At 40.3% G+C, this 18,826-nt stretch overlaps 2 protein-coding genes across 7 annotated transcripts in view; both read left to right on the forward strand.

Annotated features, from left to right (window-relative positions):
- The window catches only part of LOC102306823 (heparan sulfate glucosamine 3-O-sulfotransferase 5), a 136,338-nt gene extending 129,751 nt beyond the window's left edge, over positions 1 to 6,587 (forward strand). For all 6 annotated transcript variants that reach the window (XM_005931037.3, XM_005931036.3, XM_005931038.3 and 3 more), the window contains 2 exons: positions 3,777 to 3,918; positions 4,996 to 6,587. In XM_005931037.3, the coding sequence (XP_005931099.1) occupies positions 3,812 to 3,918; positions 4,996 to 5,926 (1,038 nt within the window). In that variant the 5' untranslated portion in view covers positions 3,777 to 3,811 and the 3' untranslated portion in view covers positions 5,927 to 6,587. The remainder of the gene's footprint in view (positions 1 to 3,776; positions 3,919 to 4,995) is intronic.
- A 2,828-nt stretch (positions 6,588 to 9,415) lies between these two features.
- LOC102308192 (histone deacetylase 2) overlaps positions 9,416 to 18,826 on the forward strand; it is a gene marked incomplete in the record, with an annotated part of 23,758 nt that continues 14,347 nt past the window's right edge. Inside the window, 10 exon segments of the mRNA XM_014336414.2 lie at positions 9,416 to 9,644; positions 11,164 to 11,276; positions 11,370 to 11,487; positions 11,664 to 11,738; positions 12,840 to 12,978; positions 13,120 to 13,261; positions 13,513 to 13,605; positions 15,217 to 15,325; positions 15,436 to 15,576; positions 18,278 to 18,386. Coding sequence (XP_014191900.1) covers positions 9,590 to 9,644; positions 11,164 to 11,276; positions 11,370 to 11,487; positions 11,664 to 11,738; positions 12,840 to 12,978; positions 13,120 to 13,261; positions 13,513 to 13,605; positions 15,217 to 15,325; positions 15,436 to 15,576; positions 18,278 to 18,386 — 1,094 coding nt within the window.

The raw sequence follows: 18,826 nt of genomic DNA on the forward strand, positions 1-18,826 counted from the left end.
TTTTGGGTGCTGCAGCAGGTCCCTTTGACGGTGCAAAACATTTCATCGACATTGTTGTGTGTGTTGGGGAGAAAACTTACAAACATACAATACAGCACTTCAGAGTCACACTGCTAGCGATCGAAGATTTATGTAAATTTGACAAGCTGAACGCATTCTGTAGTGTACAGGAGACATGGCACGGAGGAGATTGATTGACAGTGGTCTAAAGCCGATCAGGACGTAGAACACAATGCGCTGTAACAAAAAAATTTATATGTTTTTAAAAATTCTCTCTGTAGCTGTAAGGTTAGGTCCAGATACCTAGAGCCACAAGTGTTCAGGATGTAACTCAGTGACAGAAAGCTGTGTATGCTTATCAATAAATCATAATTAACTTGGAGTAACTGATGTTCTCTATTTATTAGTACAGTGTAGTATCAGCTAAGAGCTGCGAAATGTCTTTGCAAGTCAAAAGACCTACACTCCAACAGTTTGGATCTTAATATTTAATGGGTTTGATTTTTTTAGTGTTTAGAATAGGGATGGGTATCGTTTAGGTTTTATCCAATACCGGTGCCAAACCGGTACTTTTGAAATGGTGCCGGTGCTTAAACGGTGCTTAAACGGTGCTCAAACCGGTGCGTAAAGAATGGAGAACACAAACTTTGCCCAAAAACCTCTCATGTTTAGCTGTTTTATTGTAAAAAGATAACAATGTTAGCCTTTTCTGCAGCTATAGGGAATATATGGTATCACTCTTGGCTGGAAGCAGCACTTAAACAATGGAAAAAACACAAACTTTGTCCAAAAACCTCTCCTGTTTAGCTGTTTTCTACTTTTTCTTTGGTCATTTTAGCCTTTTTGGCCAGGGTGAAGGGAGTATCTGCCATCCAACAAGAAGACAACTATGTAACTACGACGTTGTTTGCTAGTTCACCTTACATGCATTAATGTAATAACGTGGTTAGCCTACTCAACGTAAATTACACACGAACAACATTAAGCTACTCACGCAGAGAAGAACGGCTGCTGCTGCCGTCATCATGCGTCATCATTTCTGCTACACTGGCAGGGCTAGGGGCCAGGACTCTCCACTTCGGGTTCTTAGGGGATGTTGCTAACTCTGGGTCCGATAACAGACACCACACCCGCAGTAGATGTGCTCGGTGTGAGGTCTTGCAGCAAGCTATCAAATACGGTGCATTTTTTGGCTTTTAAAAAAATGCTATGCATCGCCAGGTGTTTCATCAGATTCGAGGTGTTACCTCCTTTGCACAGTATCACCTTAAAGCACTTGTTGCAGGCTGCTGAGTTTGCATATTTTGCTGAGAAGTACAGCCAGACTTTTGACCGCTTCACCTTGGGCCTTTTTAATCTGTAGTTCTGCTCTAAAAGAACGTGTGTACCTGGGCCCGCCTACTATCCTTGGAAAGGTAAAATGATTGGCTAGAATCCAAAGTGTATGACATCTCAGGGGGAAAAAAGCACCGAAATATGCGCTGCTTTTCGGTCTGGTTACTACCGTTTATGTCAGAACTGGTGCCATAATGGCACCGGATACCGGTACCCATCCCTATAGTTTAGAATGAGCTCATTTGACCTTTGCTAAATATTCTAGCTTTCAGACATGTGCTTATGAGACAAGTGTAGCTTTTGAGCAGGGTGACCATTTTCATTAGCTCTTTGACTATTGGACAAAATATTCTCTGTGGGAAGTAAATATTTTTGATACATGTATGTTTTATTCAGTGAGATAATATCGACACACTTTCATCCCTTTTATGATTTTTAAAGTGCAGTTGCAAACATTAAAACACTAAAACACGTCCTGAATTCCAGTCTCGTTTCACTCTGTGTTACCAATGTGTAAATTATTTTAGTACTTGAAACTGTATTTAATCTGTTTTTGGCAAATTAATTCAACTCAAAATGTAAGTGTATGGACAAGACAATAAAGTCTGTAACCACAACTCTACAACCATGCAAAAAGAAAAATTACACAGTGTTGCGGTCCTGGGTAGGTGACCCAGTGTTTTGTATTTTGAAATTATTGTATAGTCTTCGTCTTACACTCTTCTTTGACAGGATGAAACCACCAAACTATTCTCAGAGAGAAAGTATCTGACTCAAAAGTAGAAGAAAGAAAAGACAAGCAATAAGGAGGGTGGGGAAACAGAAACCTCTGAGTGTATTGAATGCAGATGGGCTGAAATGTTGTTATTATACACAAATAATAGATAAGAGGCTCATTTTAAATCAGTTTATAGTAAAAGGAAAGAAAATCACCTTGATAATATAATCTCAGTTCTTGTTGGGGTTTTTGTTTTGTTTTTTTGCTGTTCTTTTTTACAAATAACACAATCTGAAGGTGGATTGCTTGGCACTTGGAATGGTCTGTCTCTGCACAAAAAAGTATTAAACGGACTTTTTTCCCCCTTCATTGGAATCGACTGACGTACCACTTGTTTTAGTGATACAGGCTGTAATGAAAAACATTTATTTTCTAAATGGGACTCCACAGCCACAGGGCTGGCCCCTGGCTAAGTGGCTTTATTCTCCTGCTTTGTCAGAGTGATGAAATTGCAGTTGCTTTGCAGGTCTCCATTCAGAAGTCACTACGAGGCATTATGAGCAAAATGTTTTCCAGTCATAGAGGGGTCAAAAGCCATCCGTATTTATTCATGAGGCACTGGGGGAGTGCTCTGTCGCGAATGCTGGCCTGTTTTAAGGGCTGGATTAGACTGCACTTTCAGAGGCCCTTTTTTAACAATGCCTCTGCCTTCTGTATTGAACTGCTATTTCATAATGTAATTTACCTGCTCATGCTGTGCAAAGATTGCAGATGCACAAAAGGTTTAGACACTGAGAGCAAAACAGAAATGGCAGTGAGACCAGTGCTTCTGCACTCCACTGAAAGGATGGAGTGCCCTCTCTTGGCTCAATATGAGATTTATTTCCAATTTTGAAGGTAAACAGTACAATATGCATCACCATAATGTGACTAAGCTTTTTGGGGGATTTTTTTCTCAACTTTTCTTTGAATGTTTTTACGAATAGAGATATGAAGTTTAGTTTTAAAGTGAGGACAGACATTAAGGACACTTAGAAGCTAAGAAACATCATTTATTTATTGAGACAGTTGAAATAAAACAGTCACAGTTTCTTAATAAATTCATTATGTAACAGTCGGGATGCAATAATTAAACACTGTTGATTAACAATGGGTCAATTGACGACGTGATCGAAAAGCTGAGTTCAGTCATGTGAATTTGTCATTGTAACACATAGAAGGCTCTCCAAAGCTGCTTCTTGGCTTCACATCAAGCAAGAGAAAAACCTTAACAGCAGTGCAGTGTTGCTGAAAAGCTATTCAGACCTCAGGGTAACTGTAGGACTGGCAGTTATCTGCAGGTTATTCAACAAAAGGACCTCTTTCAGAATATTCACCGTCATGTGGTCGTTCTCAAGAAGTATCGATTCATTCTTGTGCATACAGAATTGTTCATTTGGAATGCTGAAGCCAATTTTTTAAAACCGTAGCAGTAACTGATCTTTCTCAGCATGCCAGTGTATTCCATTAAATCAGATTCTCAGCTTTTCTGAAATAAATAAATAAATAAATGTAACAAAGTGGTGGTTGGGTAAGCGTTTCCTTTAATGGCAATGCAGCACTTTTCAGCCTTATGTGAGCGCGGCTTAATCACTTGTAAGACTTGAGTGAGTGTGTGTTAATAAACATTAGGCTGTCTCTCTTCCCTCGGTGATTAGTGGTTTATGTGCTTGGCTCTCTGCAGGCTGAAGTCACAGTCCTGAAGATTGATGGAGGGCCATGCTATTCAAACAGCAGGCATTGCTGAGACAGAAGCTCTTCGTTTTGGGCAGCCTTGCTATCGGAAGTGTCCTCTATCTCGTGGCGAGGGTTGGGACTTTGGATAGGTAAGTCATGGCGGGTATATTTTAAAACATACATTGCCTTAATTTAAAGCAACTTGCATTACAAACTTTAGTGTCCTATACTTTTTAAACCAATCACAGTGTATTCCAGAAACATTTCTGTACTTTATAAACTCTTGAAGTATTTATGCATTCATAGACATGCAACTTGGCAATGTGTAGCTTTGACAGGTACACATTTAAATCATTTTTTATCCTAAAATGGAGGTTGTGAAATTCTCCTGACTGAGGCAGATTTTCTGCTTTAGATTAAATGAGAGAAATTCTTCAGTATTTTCATTTCTTGAGGTGAAATTTTTACAGTACTTAGTTCCATCAGTTATTCTAAAAACAAACAAGTCATTTAACTGCTGTAGTCATCTTTATTGACAAAGATGTGGTGCTCGCAATTTTGCATGTTGAAAAGGTGGTGTGGTGTGAGGACTTGGGTATGCATAAGAGAAATGGCATTCCAAAGAAATGAATACCATAGTTGATGAGGAACTAACCATGAACCAGTTGAGGGATCTGTTAGACACAGACTGTATGTAAAATATGAATGCAGCGTTCAAGTCTAAAAAGTGGAGACAGTTCCTTAAACCTGCATAATGGCCAGCAGGGGGCAGCAGCTTTGGCAGTTTATGGCTGTTTGTGGTTACTACTCAGTGACTCACTATACTTCCTTGTTTTAAAAAAAGGGTTTTGGTGACAGTGAGAATATTCAGTTCAATACCCCAGAAACAGGACAAACCAGTGGGTGACTTTATGCTTGCTGTGTCCTTGGTGCTAGGACGAGTCTGCTGTGGTGGCACTAACTTGCAACTCACAGTACTTTAAACATCTGCTGCAAAAGCCTTAGTCTTAACATACCGCAGGCTTTTCAGAGGTCTCAGAAGATCATAGATGTTTCAGGATGTTTCTTTGCATTAGCTTCAGAGAATTGTTCCATTAATAATAAGTTTTACATTCAAGTAGATTATTTAGTTAAGATTGAAGTGATAAATGTATTCTATGAGCGATAAAATTCCTTATAGAATGAGATACAAAATAAGATAGATGCGTTCTTTTCCTGTGTTTCAGGCTACAGCCCATTTGCCCAGTTGACAGCAGACTGTCCGCCCCTGAACCAGAGCAAATTCCTCTCCGCACTCTGCAGTTTAAGCGTGGCCTCCTACATGAAATCCGTAAGGGCAATGCCACCAAAGAGCAAATTCGCCTGCACAACCTGGTCCAACAACTGCCTCAGGCCATTATCATCGGGGTGCGTAAAGGTGGCACCCGTGCCCTGCTGGAAATGCTCAACCTGCATCCAGCAGTTGTCAAGGCTTCACAAGAGATCCACTTCTTTGACAATGACCAAAATTACGCTCGTGGCATCGACTGGTACAGGGGGAAAATGCCCTTCTCCTTCCCTCATCAGATCACCATTGAAAAGAGCCCCGCTTACTTCATCACAGAGGAAGTCCCTGAACGGATATTCAAGATGAACTCTTCCATCAAGCTGCTGATCATCGTGCGCGAGCCTACCACCAGAGCTGTGTCGGACTATACCCAAGTGCTGGAGGGCAAGGAGCGCAAAAACAAGACCTACCACAAGTTTGAGAAGCTGGTCATTGACACCAACACCTGCGAGGTGAACACGAAATACAAAGCAGTCCGGACCAGCATCTACACCAAACATTTGGAGCGTTGGTTGAAGTACTTTCCCGTGGAGCAGTTTCACATTGTGGATGGGGATCGCCTTATTACAGACCCGCTGCCAGAGCTGCAGCTTGTTGAGCGCTTCCTTAACCTCCCCTCCAGGATCAGCCAGTATAACCTGTACTTCAATGCCACCAGGGGATTTTATTGTCTGCGATTTAACATTGTCTTTAACAAGTGCCTGGCAGGCAGCAAGGGCCGCACCCATCCAGAGGTGGACCCATCAGTAGTGACTAAACTGCAAAAATTCTTTCATCCCTTCAATCAGAAGTTTTACCAGATCACTGGTAGGACATTCAACTGGCCATGATGAGCTCAAACTCCTCTGATGAGATTCTTTGAATTGGGGTTTATTTAAAAATGCCAAATTCTGAGACCTCGAAAGACATTAATAGCACTTTGATGGCATTTAATACCAGGATGACAGTGTGACCAAATATAAAAGGAACTTGATGTAAATTTCTTTTCAAATGTGTGAAAGAAAAAAAGAACAAAATAGTTTCATGGTTTGACTAAAAGCTGCAGTTCAAAGCACTTGATCTTGCAAATGAACTCACTTGTCTGTCAATGTTTTCCCCATGTAGAGAAAAAAACAGTGCTGAGCTGTGTGATTAACTAAAGAGATTATTTTTAAGAGATTATCAAACACTGACATTCGTGCTGTTAAGATAAGCTATAAGTGTGATGCTTTTTTTCATGAAAAAACACCTTCAAAACCGAACAGAAAAAGTTCATCATTCCTTATCGTGGTGTTTACCTGGCCAAAACTGCATGTAAAATCCAGTTGCCAGTATAACACAGTAGACTTTTGTGTTTGCTCATTGTGTTTTTTTTAACGCCTGCTGTGATCAGTCCTTTAGAACAGCGGTCTCCAACCTTTTTTGCGCCACGGACCGGTTTATGCCCGACAATATTTTCACGGACCGGCCTTTAGGGTGTCGCAGATAAATACAACAAAATAAAACTAGTACCGGTACCGAAAAAAAGAAGATTTATTCATAACACACGTGAAAAGACCCAGGAAAACCGAGTTAATGATAAAAAAGATAACAAAATAATGCTGAAAACCGATAGAAACCCTGAAAACCATACATTTCACACCTGAGCCTCAACACTCGCGGTCCAGTACCAAACGACTCACGGACCGGTACCGGTCTGGGGCCCGGGGGTTGGGGACCGCTGCTTTAGAAGGTGGCCTCCTTTAGTTTTTAACATAATACCTAGTCTGTAGAACAGATTGGCTTATCAGAATAGTTATAAGTGTTGCAAGCTTGGCTGTCACCTTGTCCAAAACCTTTAAAGCATTTAAGACTTGAGCTTGTGTTTATAAATGTAAGTATACTGTTCTTTTCCCCTACTGCTTTCTCATTGGGTTACCAACACTTAGTGAAGAAAAGAAGGTGTCCTCTGATGACTCATGTCAAACCAGCTGTTTGTTCTATGCTGATTTTTTTTAAAAAATGAAATCTGTTCTGTGCAAATATTCATTCTGTATCATAAGTGTGTTGTTAAATTAATAGAATGTGTAAACATTTGTGAGAGGATTTCATGTGTATTGGTGTATTTTAATATTCTTTTTGAGGGTAGTAGATCAGAAATAACTGACTTGCAGACTTACACCGTGGTTGTAATTCTGAGTGGTGGAAAGAAAGAAACTTAGTGGGGTACAAACCAAAACCACCATCGGTGTCTCCCTGAAGAAATGTTGATGAGATGAGATGAGATGAGATAGCCTTTATTTGTCAGTTGCAGGTCTTTTGCCCACAACCGAGATGACAGACCTTGCCGACCGTATACAATACAAACATCACATTGGGGAGACAGGTCAGGCCAGGTAGCAAGCAAAAAAATCATCGAAATGTGCAACACAAAAGGATAATGCAGGAATGCACAGGTATCAACACACCATAACACAATAAACACAAACAAGCAACATGGGAAATGTTCTATTGATTCATGTTTCTGGACACAAACGTCCCTACATTATTTTCATATCCCTGAATGTAATGTTTAATCTTGCTTTCATCAATATTTTTTAAAGCAAATAAGTCTGCATTTGGAAAATGGAAGGGCAGTGGAGCAACGAATTTACACACTACACACCCAAGTTTAAGTCATATATATCAGAGATTTCTACATTAGCATCAATTCTTCAAAAATTCATTCGGTTACGTTAAGGCACTAAAAACGACAAAGACTAGGTCTAGACACTACAGTTGCTACAGTACAGACTTTGAGTTTCATTAACGTCTGATTTGGTTCCAAAACAAAATAACCCTGTCTTTAGAATAACTTAGCATGAAAACAGGATTCAGAAACAGCTAACCCAGTTCTGTCCAAAGTTCACAATATGGCTATAATACATTAAGGGGCATGAATAGAATAAGAGACTACCAAAATAGTTTTTGGTAAAAAATGTTTCATCATCATTTACAGTTTGCCTTGTACCTGAGCAATACTGTACAGGATTACTGCCGCACAAAGAATCTGGAACCACTCTCAAGCTAAGAGAGGATTCTGTCTGCCATGATTTTCTTTAAGTGGACATTTCCCCAACTTTCACTATATACATATATAATGTTCAGACATCAGATTTGTTAAAATGTGGTCTGGTTCTCAAAAGTCTTCCACTCAGATATAGCTCCATAACAACATTATAACTGTGGAAAAACCGAAGAACTGATTAGTACTCATGTACAACCTGATAAGTTAACAGCTCCAGCTCTGTCCATGTGCAAATCTGTACTGGCTTTTTTTGGTATTACCCTCTTAAAATTCCTTTAAAGCTCAGAATAAAATCAGGGCATTGCCCAAAAATGACTCTCAGGGGTAAATATATTCTTTTGCAAGATTTCAACCTGCAAATCAAACATAAGAAAGGGACGGAAAATGTCATCGCTGACGCCCTGTCGAGAGCAATTTCATAGTTTGGGAATTTAACAATAGGAGGGTTGTTTAATTGTTTTTGTTTTTCGTCAGTTTTCACCTGGTTTGATATTTACCCAGATAGCAAGGAGACGTTGGTCTCTGATTTGAGTTTTGCATCTGGGAGAGAAACACCAATGGATTGTGGTCAGTGAACACTTGAACAGGGATAGAGCTGGATCCGATATACACCTCGAAATGCTGCAGGGCTAACAACAAGGCAAGGGCTTCCTTTTCAATAGTGCTGTAGTTAATCTGATGTTTGTTGAATTTTTTGGAAAAATAACAAATTGGGCGATCCACGCCGCGATGGTCTTCTTGCATAAGGACAGCTCCTGCACCAGCCGCACTAGCGTCAACCTCGAGCTTGAAAGGGGACATGAAATTTGGTGCCGTAAGAACAGGGGAACTGCACAGTAATGCTTTCGCAGACTCGAAAGCAGTCTGACAAACAGGCGTCCACACAAAAGGCTTCACCGGACTGATCAAATCGGTGAGAGGAACGACAACAGTGGCAAAGTTCTTACAAAAACCTCTGTAATAACCACACATTCCTAGAAATCGGCGCAGCGCCCTTCTCGTTTGTGGGACTGGAAACTCAACGATCGCCTGTATTTTCGCAGTCACCGCCAGTACCTGTCCCTGACAGGTGGGTCAGGGACAGGTTTGTTGGGCAATACTTCAGGTAATGGAGTTAACAAATCCATATTTGTTACAGCCATAAATGTATCTAATTCTATTGCATGGTAGTAAGAAATGAAAGAATGTAACGGATAAAGCAGTGGAACTGAATTTTATGAAGCGCGTTTTTACCATGTTTCACACATCCTTATGAGTCCACTTGTCCCATCCTCTGGGTTGAATGGGACTCCTCGCGGTGGGGTAAGTGGCCTACCGAAGTTGTCTAACCCGCCCCTCCCCGCCGAAGTTGCGCCTCCCATTCAGCGACTTTCCGCCGTGTGTAATTATGTGTTGATGCCGTCCATCCCATCTTCTGTCTGCTGAAGCAAATTCAAACCAACTTTTTATTTCTAGAGGTACTTTTAAAATGGCTTACACGACCGCAGGCGGGACCAAGAAGAAGGTCTGCTACTACTACGACGGTATGGGACATCCTGAGCGTGTGAATGGGCAGCCCAAACTGAGCCATCTGGCAGGCTAACGCTAGCCAGCTAGTCAGTGTAGCTGCTGGTGAATGTATACTGTTTAACACTAGCAAGCTAACGAGTAGGCGCTAATGACCATCGTTTGAAAGGTCTCCGCGGTGCAAAGAGAGTATTCGTGTGTTTACTATTATGAGTAAAAGTTTTTAAAAAAATCACCTTACTTCAACCGAGTCAGAGAAAAGAGGAGGGCTTCGGTTAAAATTAATGTTGAGAATTTGCGACACAAGCACTCATTGTCACGATTGTATAACTTATAGTTGCAGATCGGGCTTTGTGCACCGCGTTACCTCTGTTAAATCAAAAATGATTAGGAACTGATGAGTCGTCGTCAGAGTTACATTCGTAAAAATAATGAAGCAAAATGTGCCACTGTTACACAATTAAGTGCTCAGGCCTTATTGGAGCGTATCACCGTGTTGTCTAACATCACTCTCTCTCATAAGAGAAACCGCTTATTTGTATTCCTCATGTACAAGGAACATAGTTACAGTATCTTGTCAGAATTTTGAAGAGACTTGCAGTAAAAACTAACTTTGTTCACATATAGCCCTGCATTCAGTTTACATGTACTAGAACTAGAACCGTGCATTCAGTTTTCATCTGAATATTTAACAGTCAAATGCTGTGTTATTGTTGTTTTTACGTTGCTTTTTATTTCTCACTAAACACAACAACCCAGTATTTTTTTCTCTTTTCTACTTTGCGTGCTATTTCTCTGTTCAACCTGAAGTTGCATTTGTTCTTGCGCCCATGTCCTGGGAAAGTGGCTACAGCCCCATGAACTTTATACCTTTTAATAATATTGGCAACTGAGATCAGCAGTACATTCATAGTCTGAAGGAGATGTAGTGAGCTATTGTAGGATAACTGCATGTGCAGGTAAAATTGAAGTAAACATCACTGTTTGACCTGCACAATCGTGTGATCTACTTCTTGGTGGTAAGCATCCATAGTTTTTCAGTTACATTAAAAATGCTTGAATTATACTTATGGTATTACACCGTGAATGATGTTGCTGTTGTTCCCCGCTGTTGTTGTGTTAAGAAAAACTCGGTTTTCCCTTTGCTTTTCTGTTATTTACTGTTCTAGCATTATGTTTGTGTCATGCTAGTTGCTAACTTAGCAGCCACAGAATACCTCAAAGATGTAAAACAGTTAATACCTTAACATATGGGGGTTTCATTTGGTCTTTTTGTTTGTGGTCAGGATTAGAGCAGGAACAGCCAAGAATTAAGAAGGGGGGGGGAGAAACACAGTACACAATTGGCAGGTTGTCAATTTTGATGAAAAGTACAAAATGTGCTGTTTTTATAGAATGTGTAAATAAGTGTAAAATCTCTTTTGTTGCTCAGACAGAACCTGAAAAGCATCCATTTTTATTTTCATTCACAGCTTAAATTAATAATTATTATCGGATGGAAATGTGTTTCTTATCTTGTTCCTTTTGTCTTTGCAGGTGACATAGGAAATTATTACTATGGACAGGGGCACCCCATGAAACCACATCGTATCCGGATGACCCACAACTTACTTCTGAACTATGGACTGTACAGGAAGATGGAGGTCTATGTATGTTTTCCAAGCATGTGACACTAAGCATACCATAGGTTCTGGCCTTCCTTGTTGTAGTTTCCAACCAGCTTGTAATGTCTTGTGTTTCAGAGGCCACACAAAGCCACTGCAGACGAGATGACAAAATATCACAGTGATGACTACATCAAGTTCCTCCGATCCATACGACCAGACAACATGTCAGAGTTCAGCAAACAGATGCAGAGGTGTAAGTCATTGTGTCCTCTTTGGGACATTACAGAATTTTGTGTACTATTCCAAGTACGAAATACAAGGAGCTCCTCTGCCCTTCTGTTTCCATTCATACTGCTCAAACAAAATTTTGAACACCTTCCTATTTTTTGGTTTCCTATTTATTTATGTATTTATTTATGTACTCTGCAGTCAATGTTGGGGAGGACTGTCCAGTATTCGATGGCTTGTTTGAGTTCTGCCAACTGTCTGCTGGTGGTTCGGCTGGTAAGTCGTGCTAATGATGAATCAGATGTTGCTAAGCGGTCATATAAAAGGTCTTGATAAGTCAGTTGAGTCAAGCAATCTGAATATTTATGTTAAAGATATACTGTGACACAGTTTTATTCATTCTGTTACAACTCTGGAGGTGTTAAATAGTCTGTAGTAGGGTTGTCAAAAAATAGATACTCAGATCCTAACTGACACTAAAACTGACGATTGGATTAGTTACTCATTTATAGCAGTATCAGTACCCACAGTACTGTCTTTGCCTCTTCTAGTTGACACACTACTTCCCATAGAACCACAGCAGACAAGCAGGAACATGCACCACGCGATGACATTCACAACACTCATAATATTTTGTGTGGAACATCAGGAAGTCATTGAGCTCCTGTTTCAGCAACATTAGACCTATCTGTAACATTAATAGACACTGCCAATTTAACAGAATAACACAATTATTTGTATCTAAAAAGTCTTGTGGTTCTCAGTCATTTCTACATTGTCTTTGGAAGGATAATATTCCTAAAGACATGACTGTCTGTGGAATAAGAGGTCAGGATTGAATTCCCTACAAAAATGAATCCTAATCTTGTCTTGTGTACCTTTGTGAACCACCTTTGTAATCCTGAGGATTTGGTGGGACTCCTGAAGTTCTCTCACTAAACCCCAAATCCTGCTTTGTGGTACAAGTTACAAGCACTGTGTTTGTTGACAAGTCATCAACCAGAGTAGAATGAAACATGATCTGTATAGTTAGCACCAACCATCTTTATAAATAGTCCTCTATAAAAGAACAGACAGAAAGCTGTAATTGCTCATGTAGGACCTCATTACTGTCAGTCAAATCCTTGAGAAACAAAGTCAGTGCAGTGGTCATTAGACTGAGGCAGCAAATTCTTTTTATTGTCACCTGTTACAGTTACAGTTACAGGAACAAGTTTTTGGCTTTCAGTTGTCCAGCTGTTTCAGTGCCAGCCTTGATTAAACATTTTTCCGGTTATGACAACAAAGTTAGACTAAGTGACTTATTGATTAACTCATCAGATATATATCAGTTTCTTTACAAACTGCATAATCAAACATGTTTCCTGTTGTGTACAGCTGGCTCAGTGAAGCTGAACCGACAGCAGACAGACATTGCAGTGAATTGGGCAGGAGGACTCCACCATGCAAAGAAATCGGAGGCCTCAGGGTTCTGTTACGTCAATGACATTGTGCTGGCCATCCTGGAGCTGCTCAAGTGAGAATATTTCCCGCTTTGTTTCCCATCTACATATAAAAATTCATTAAATGAAAGCAGGTGAAAGACCCATTTCTCACAGCATTGTTTCTATGCAGTGTTTGTACTCATCCGAGCTCTGTCTGTGGCCCTTTTTACCAGGTACCACCAGAGGGTGCTGTACATCGACATAGACATCCACCATGGAGATGGAGTGGAGGAGGCCTTCTACACAACAGACAGAGTTATGACTGTGTCCTTCCATAAATATGGGGAGTACTTCCCTGGAACTGGTGACCTTCGGGTGAGCCTTACACTCTTCCTTCAGCTGGTTACTAAGAAGTCATAATTTCTTAATTGAAAACAGCAAAATCTGTATGATGATATCATAGGATAGTTTTGCATTTGTGTGAGTATTTATTTTTTGTTTTTGATCATGGAAAGATATAAGGGCTTTGTTAATTTGGTGCAGCTAACACATGCATTTGCACACTGCTGAGGAGTCTATACTTGGAGATTATTCAGTATGCACTTTTTTGTCTTTTTTACCTTTAGGATATTGGAGCTGGAAAAGGCAAATATTACGCTGTCAACTTCCCACTGCGGGATGGCATAGATGACGAGTCATATGAGCAAATCTTCAAGCCTGTGAGTTCCACAAATGCTTGTTTTGCACTGCAAATATAACTGACCCTTTAAAAGTCACAGCACTTCGTTTTTTCGCTCTTCCCAAATGAACTGATCCAGAAGGAAATGATTAAATAGTAATATATATATATATAATTTAGGGATGTCCACAACTAGTTGCCCAGCTGACTACTCGTTGCTGTCGTCACTAGTCAGTACCAGACTTGCTAGTCTAATTGTTATACTTGTTAAAATTTTAATTGATGCCCAATGCTGCCATCTGCCACCAGATGGCAGCATTGGGCAATCTGCTGTTGCATTTCCCAACAGCAGATTGTTGTTGGGAAACGCCATGAATCTATCAATCTAGGCCAGTGTTAGGCAAGGTCCAGGCCTCAAGTGCCGGTGTCCAACAGGTTTTAGATATCACCCTGGATCACACCTGAATCACACTACCAGGCCTCTAGAGAACTTCAAGACATTTTGAGGAGGTATTTTAGCCATTTAAATCAGCTGTGTTGGATCAAGGACACATCCAAAACCTGCAGTACACCGGCCTTTGAGGCCTGGAGTTGCCTACCCCTGATCTAGGCTAACATTATTAGAATGAGATCGCGGATACAACTGGAGGAAATTAGCTTTCTCTGACAGGATGCAATAGGGTGATGAGTTAGATCATTTGGGACAACTTCAGAGTAGAGTCAACGCTCCTCCATATTGAAAGGAGATGGCTAAGGCTGTCGCCTCCAGGGTAAGGTGTTCCAACTGGGCGTTTATCTGGAACATGCTTGAGAGATTACGTCTGGGAATGGCTAAACGTTTCCTGGATACGCTGGTGGAGGTGGTGAGAGGGAGGTCTGGGCTTCCCTGCTGCTTCCCCCAGGACCCAACTTTAGATTGTCTTAGTTTTGTTTCCTAGTTTTAGACTAGTCGGGCAGTCTTAAGTTTTTTATCCCACGACTAGTCGACTAGGAAATTGATCACCAGGAACATCTCTAATATAATTAATAAATAAATATATTGCTGGGGGGGAAAAAACAACAGATAAAATATTGTATTTTCAAAGGCAAACCAATAGAGAATTACCATGTTGTCTTTTAGCTCACTGTTCTGATTTTAATTGTACCTACAGCAGGCAATTCAAATCTAAAGTACTGTAGTCACATAGGAGACAGACAGCTACTCTTGTTTTTTTTTTATTGATGCTTGCAGCTGGCACTCGGTAACATTTATAGGTGTAAGTATTTTCTATTCTTCTTTTCAGATGCACAATTTGTGTATCTAGTGTGAATCTATTGAAACAGCGTGCCAGCAGAAGCATTACAGTGCAATAGTAGTGACATGTTTTTATCCTGTGACACAGCGTAAGTCAAATATTAGCATAAAATTAGCTTAGGCAGTGTTTTCACAAGCATGTTGTTGCAAAATTCTGTGCTTTATCGGAAGATGTTGAAGCAACCCCCTTCTTAGATACAAAATTTGTGTTGCATGGCTCTTGCTCTTAGACGCACACGGGCTTGTGTCGTCATTATGTTTAACAGAAAATATAGTGCTTCCTTACGTCTAAAGAATTAGAGATAAATATAAAGGTGTTGACAAGGAGTCACAGATTTTTCTACTTTGATTGTGTAGGTGATGGCTAAGGTGATGGAGATGTACCAGCCCAGTGCTGTGGTTCTTCAGTGTGGTGCAGACTCTCTCTCAGGAGACCGCCTTGGCTGCTTTAACCTCACCATCCGAGGTAGACATACACAGTACAGTAATGCTGAATGGTGTAATAAAGTGATGTCACAAACCATACTGAATGTCTTGCATTTTGTGTGTTTTTCCTGGGTTTTTTAATCCTAAAAGGGCATGCCAAATGTGTGGAATACATCAAGTCCTTCAACCTGCCACTGCTCATGCTGGGTGGAGGAGGATACACCATTCGAAATGTGGCCCGATGCTGGACCTATGAGACAGCTGTGGCTCTGGACACTGACATCCCTGACGGTTAGTCACTTTTTCCATGTCAGTGAATGACTGTAGTTAAAATTGTCTTGGATTTCTTTGCTTTCTTTGTCATACAAGAAAGAAGAAAAAAGCTAAGTGGCAATCAGGTTGACCGAACCGGCACTTAATAGGTGTCCTACATTAATAAAAAGAGCGATTAGTTTAACTCGCCACATCATTGAGGTGACCAGGGTTGTTCTTTGTCACTGACTCTTTTCATAGCTTCAATGAACAGAATTTCTAGGTGCAGCCCAGAGTTAGAGGTGGTCTCAGAATAGAGCAGGGCGATATGGCCAAAAATATTTATCACGATATATATTTGAAAATTTGCGATAACGATATAACTGACGATATAATTGATGCGAGACAAAATACAACTCCACAACATTACTAGCGCAAAAAGACAACCTATCATTTATTTTCACTTAAACAAGAAGCTGGTTTTTATGTACATTAAAGCTTTATAAAAATGTAACAGTGCAAATGCAAATTCCTTGCTGAAAGTTTAACCAAAAGGCATTTCCAGTAGAAATGGACTGACATATCCTGAGCATAACCATGTATAATATCCACTGAAGTTAAAAAGAGGTGCTTTGCAACATTAAACTGCAGTGTGCAGTAGGTATTTTTCGGACCATAAGGTGCACGGGATTATAAGGCACATTAAGCGAAACAAAGCAGTCAGATAAATCAAACTTTATTAAACTCATTCTTCTTGCTTCCTCCACTTCTGTACCATTGATTCATTAATGTTGAATTCTCTGGCAGCTGCTCTATTCCCATGTTGTTGCAGTATATTAATGACTAACCGGTATTGTGGATGGATTATCTCAGTTGTTCTCCTGACTGAAGATTGGTCCGTTTACAGCATCCTGCCATGCGATTGCATTTGTCTCTAACCATGAGGAACCTTAACGTTAACTTTTATAAGTGGAAAAGTGTTAGTGTTTGTCCTCCAGCTTCACTGTTTATGTTATGCTAACATAGCTGTGTCGCTAGCGATCACGTAGCACATAATTATATACCAGCTAGCCCAACTTCAGTAACCCTACAAACGTCACTGCTGTTTAGTTTCCTGTCTTCATTTATGTTGGAAGTGATAGCAGAGCTGTACGTTTGATTTTTTTTTCAGAAATCTCTCAGTCAGAACATGCAATATCATGCTTAGGTAACTAGCGAAACTAGCGAGCTAACTTCCGCTAGCTTCCTGCTAGCTTCTAACTCCGTTAAATGTAATAAATTCTGTTTTCATGGATGCCTGGAAGTTAAACTTCATAGTTACACCTGGTAAAGCAGCAATGCTGATCGTTTTATTAAAGATGAAAGAATTTAGACAGTTTTTAACTCTTAGTGATGCTGCAGTGTTCGTTTGACCTGAAGGATACGGAGTTTAGGACCCAGATTACTCCCAGATTTAAGGGCATCTTAGTCCAACGGCCGCTTGCATGTTCTGCAAAAAAATGTGCTTTGTCGTGTATCTGACGGACAAACACCAAACCAGTTCCACATCACTGAAGTTGCACCATTTTTACAAACCAATTCTGGTTCATCTGTTTCACTCAACAATCGGCCATGTGCGTATGAAAACAAAGGCACTGCGCATGCGCGTTTTACTCATATTCTATCGCGATATTTCATTTTCCTATCGTTGCCTAACATTATACCGGTATTACCGTGAATGGTATAATATGGCCCAGCCCTATCTCAGAATAACCTCTCTGCTTTTTGCAGACGATGTGGTTTTGTTCATTTCATCAAGCTATGACCTCCAGCTTGCTCTTGGGTGGTTTGCAATTGAGTTTGAAGTTAGTTGAGATGAGAACGAGCACCTCGAAGTCTGACTCCATGTTTCTCAGGTGGAATTGAATTGAAAATTGAACTGATGGTTGGACAGATCCAAGATGGTTAACACACACATACAGTCCATATGGTTAACTTAAATTTGGGTGCTATTTATTTAGGGCAGCAGTGCTTTATAGCCTTGTTGAGTAGTTGTGCACACCACTTAACTGATATATTATCTAATTATTACTTAAAGTAGAGCCTGCTGAGGCTGAAATAATCTGGGTGTATAAAGACCTCTATAGCCTTCTCTTGATCTCTGTGTGAAGTTAGAGACTGCAGACTACATTAGCAGTTACTAGCTTCTTAAGAATTGGTGCCAGAGGAGTGTACTATGCTTGCCATAGACAAGCTTGACTCAACGAAGCCTAAAAAACAAAATAAATATCACTGCAGGACCATATGTATATTCTTTTTAAATTTTGCAGGTATAGATCAAATAAGTGGAGCATGTCAAACAGTGATGCTGGTCATTTAAAGTTTAATGTGTGTGTCTGTAACCTGCAGTGTGAGGCTTGTTGGAGGTGATGGAGTTTTTAGTTAACTTCACCTTAGGGAAGGGCCAACCTGCTTCCTGCCTTTGCTCACAAGGAGCTGAGTCAGCAGACTGTCAGATTTCCACATAAAGAGAGGGGATGGAATGGGACAGCAGTTCTCTTAACGGGATTTCAACACATTAACTTACCTCCCTACACATTTCTCTTCATCTTGCCCTCACTCATGATCAGTGTAGCTTATAAAGTTTCAATAAATCTTAACAGGTGTGGTAGCACCCCTTTTTCTTTTAACGTGATTCCTCATTTGACAGATTTTCTCCAGCAGTTTTTTTTTTCTCATCTCAACGATGTTTCTGTTGTAGAACTGCCATACAATGACTACTTTGAGTACTTCGGGCCTGACTTCAAGCTCCACATCAGCCCCTCCAACATGACCAACCAGAACTCACAGGAATATATGGACAAAATCAAGTATGTCAAATGTGAAACTATTTGTTTTCTTTCTAGAACTGCCAGAATTCCAAGCCTAGAACTGCTGGAGATTTGGAATAATTGTGGAAAAAGAATGTTATTGACAAGTTAAAAATACATTTTGGACAGTGTGGTATTAGTTTAATTAAAATAAAGAAGGAATGAAAACAGATTGAACTTAGAAAGCTGACCTCACAGTTGGCTAACTAATAAATGAATTGTTGTATAAGTTAGATAGTCAATGTCCACAACTGGACCTGCAGCTTCTCCACTGTCCACGCTGCCCCACCTCAGTCCGTAGCCCTTCACCTCCTCTGCGCTGCTTCTCAGGCCTGAAACCCACCCTGAGAGCCATCCAGTTCGGTGGCTGTGCTCCAGATTTGACTCTTTATTTGCTCAGATTAGTTCTCCACCCTCTGGATTCTCTGCTCATTTCATTT

The sequence above is a fragment of the Haplochromis burtoni genome, unplaced genomic scaffold (genome assembly GCF_018398535.1).
Source record: "Haplochromis burtoni strain Fernald_Lab_line unplaced genomic scaffold, NCSU_Asbu1 Contig_103, whole genome shotgun sequence".
Lineage (NCBI taxonomy): Eukaryota > Metazoa > Chordata > Actinopteri > Cichliformes > Cichlidae > Haplochromis > Haplochromis burtoni.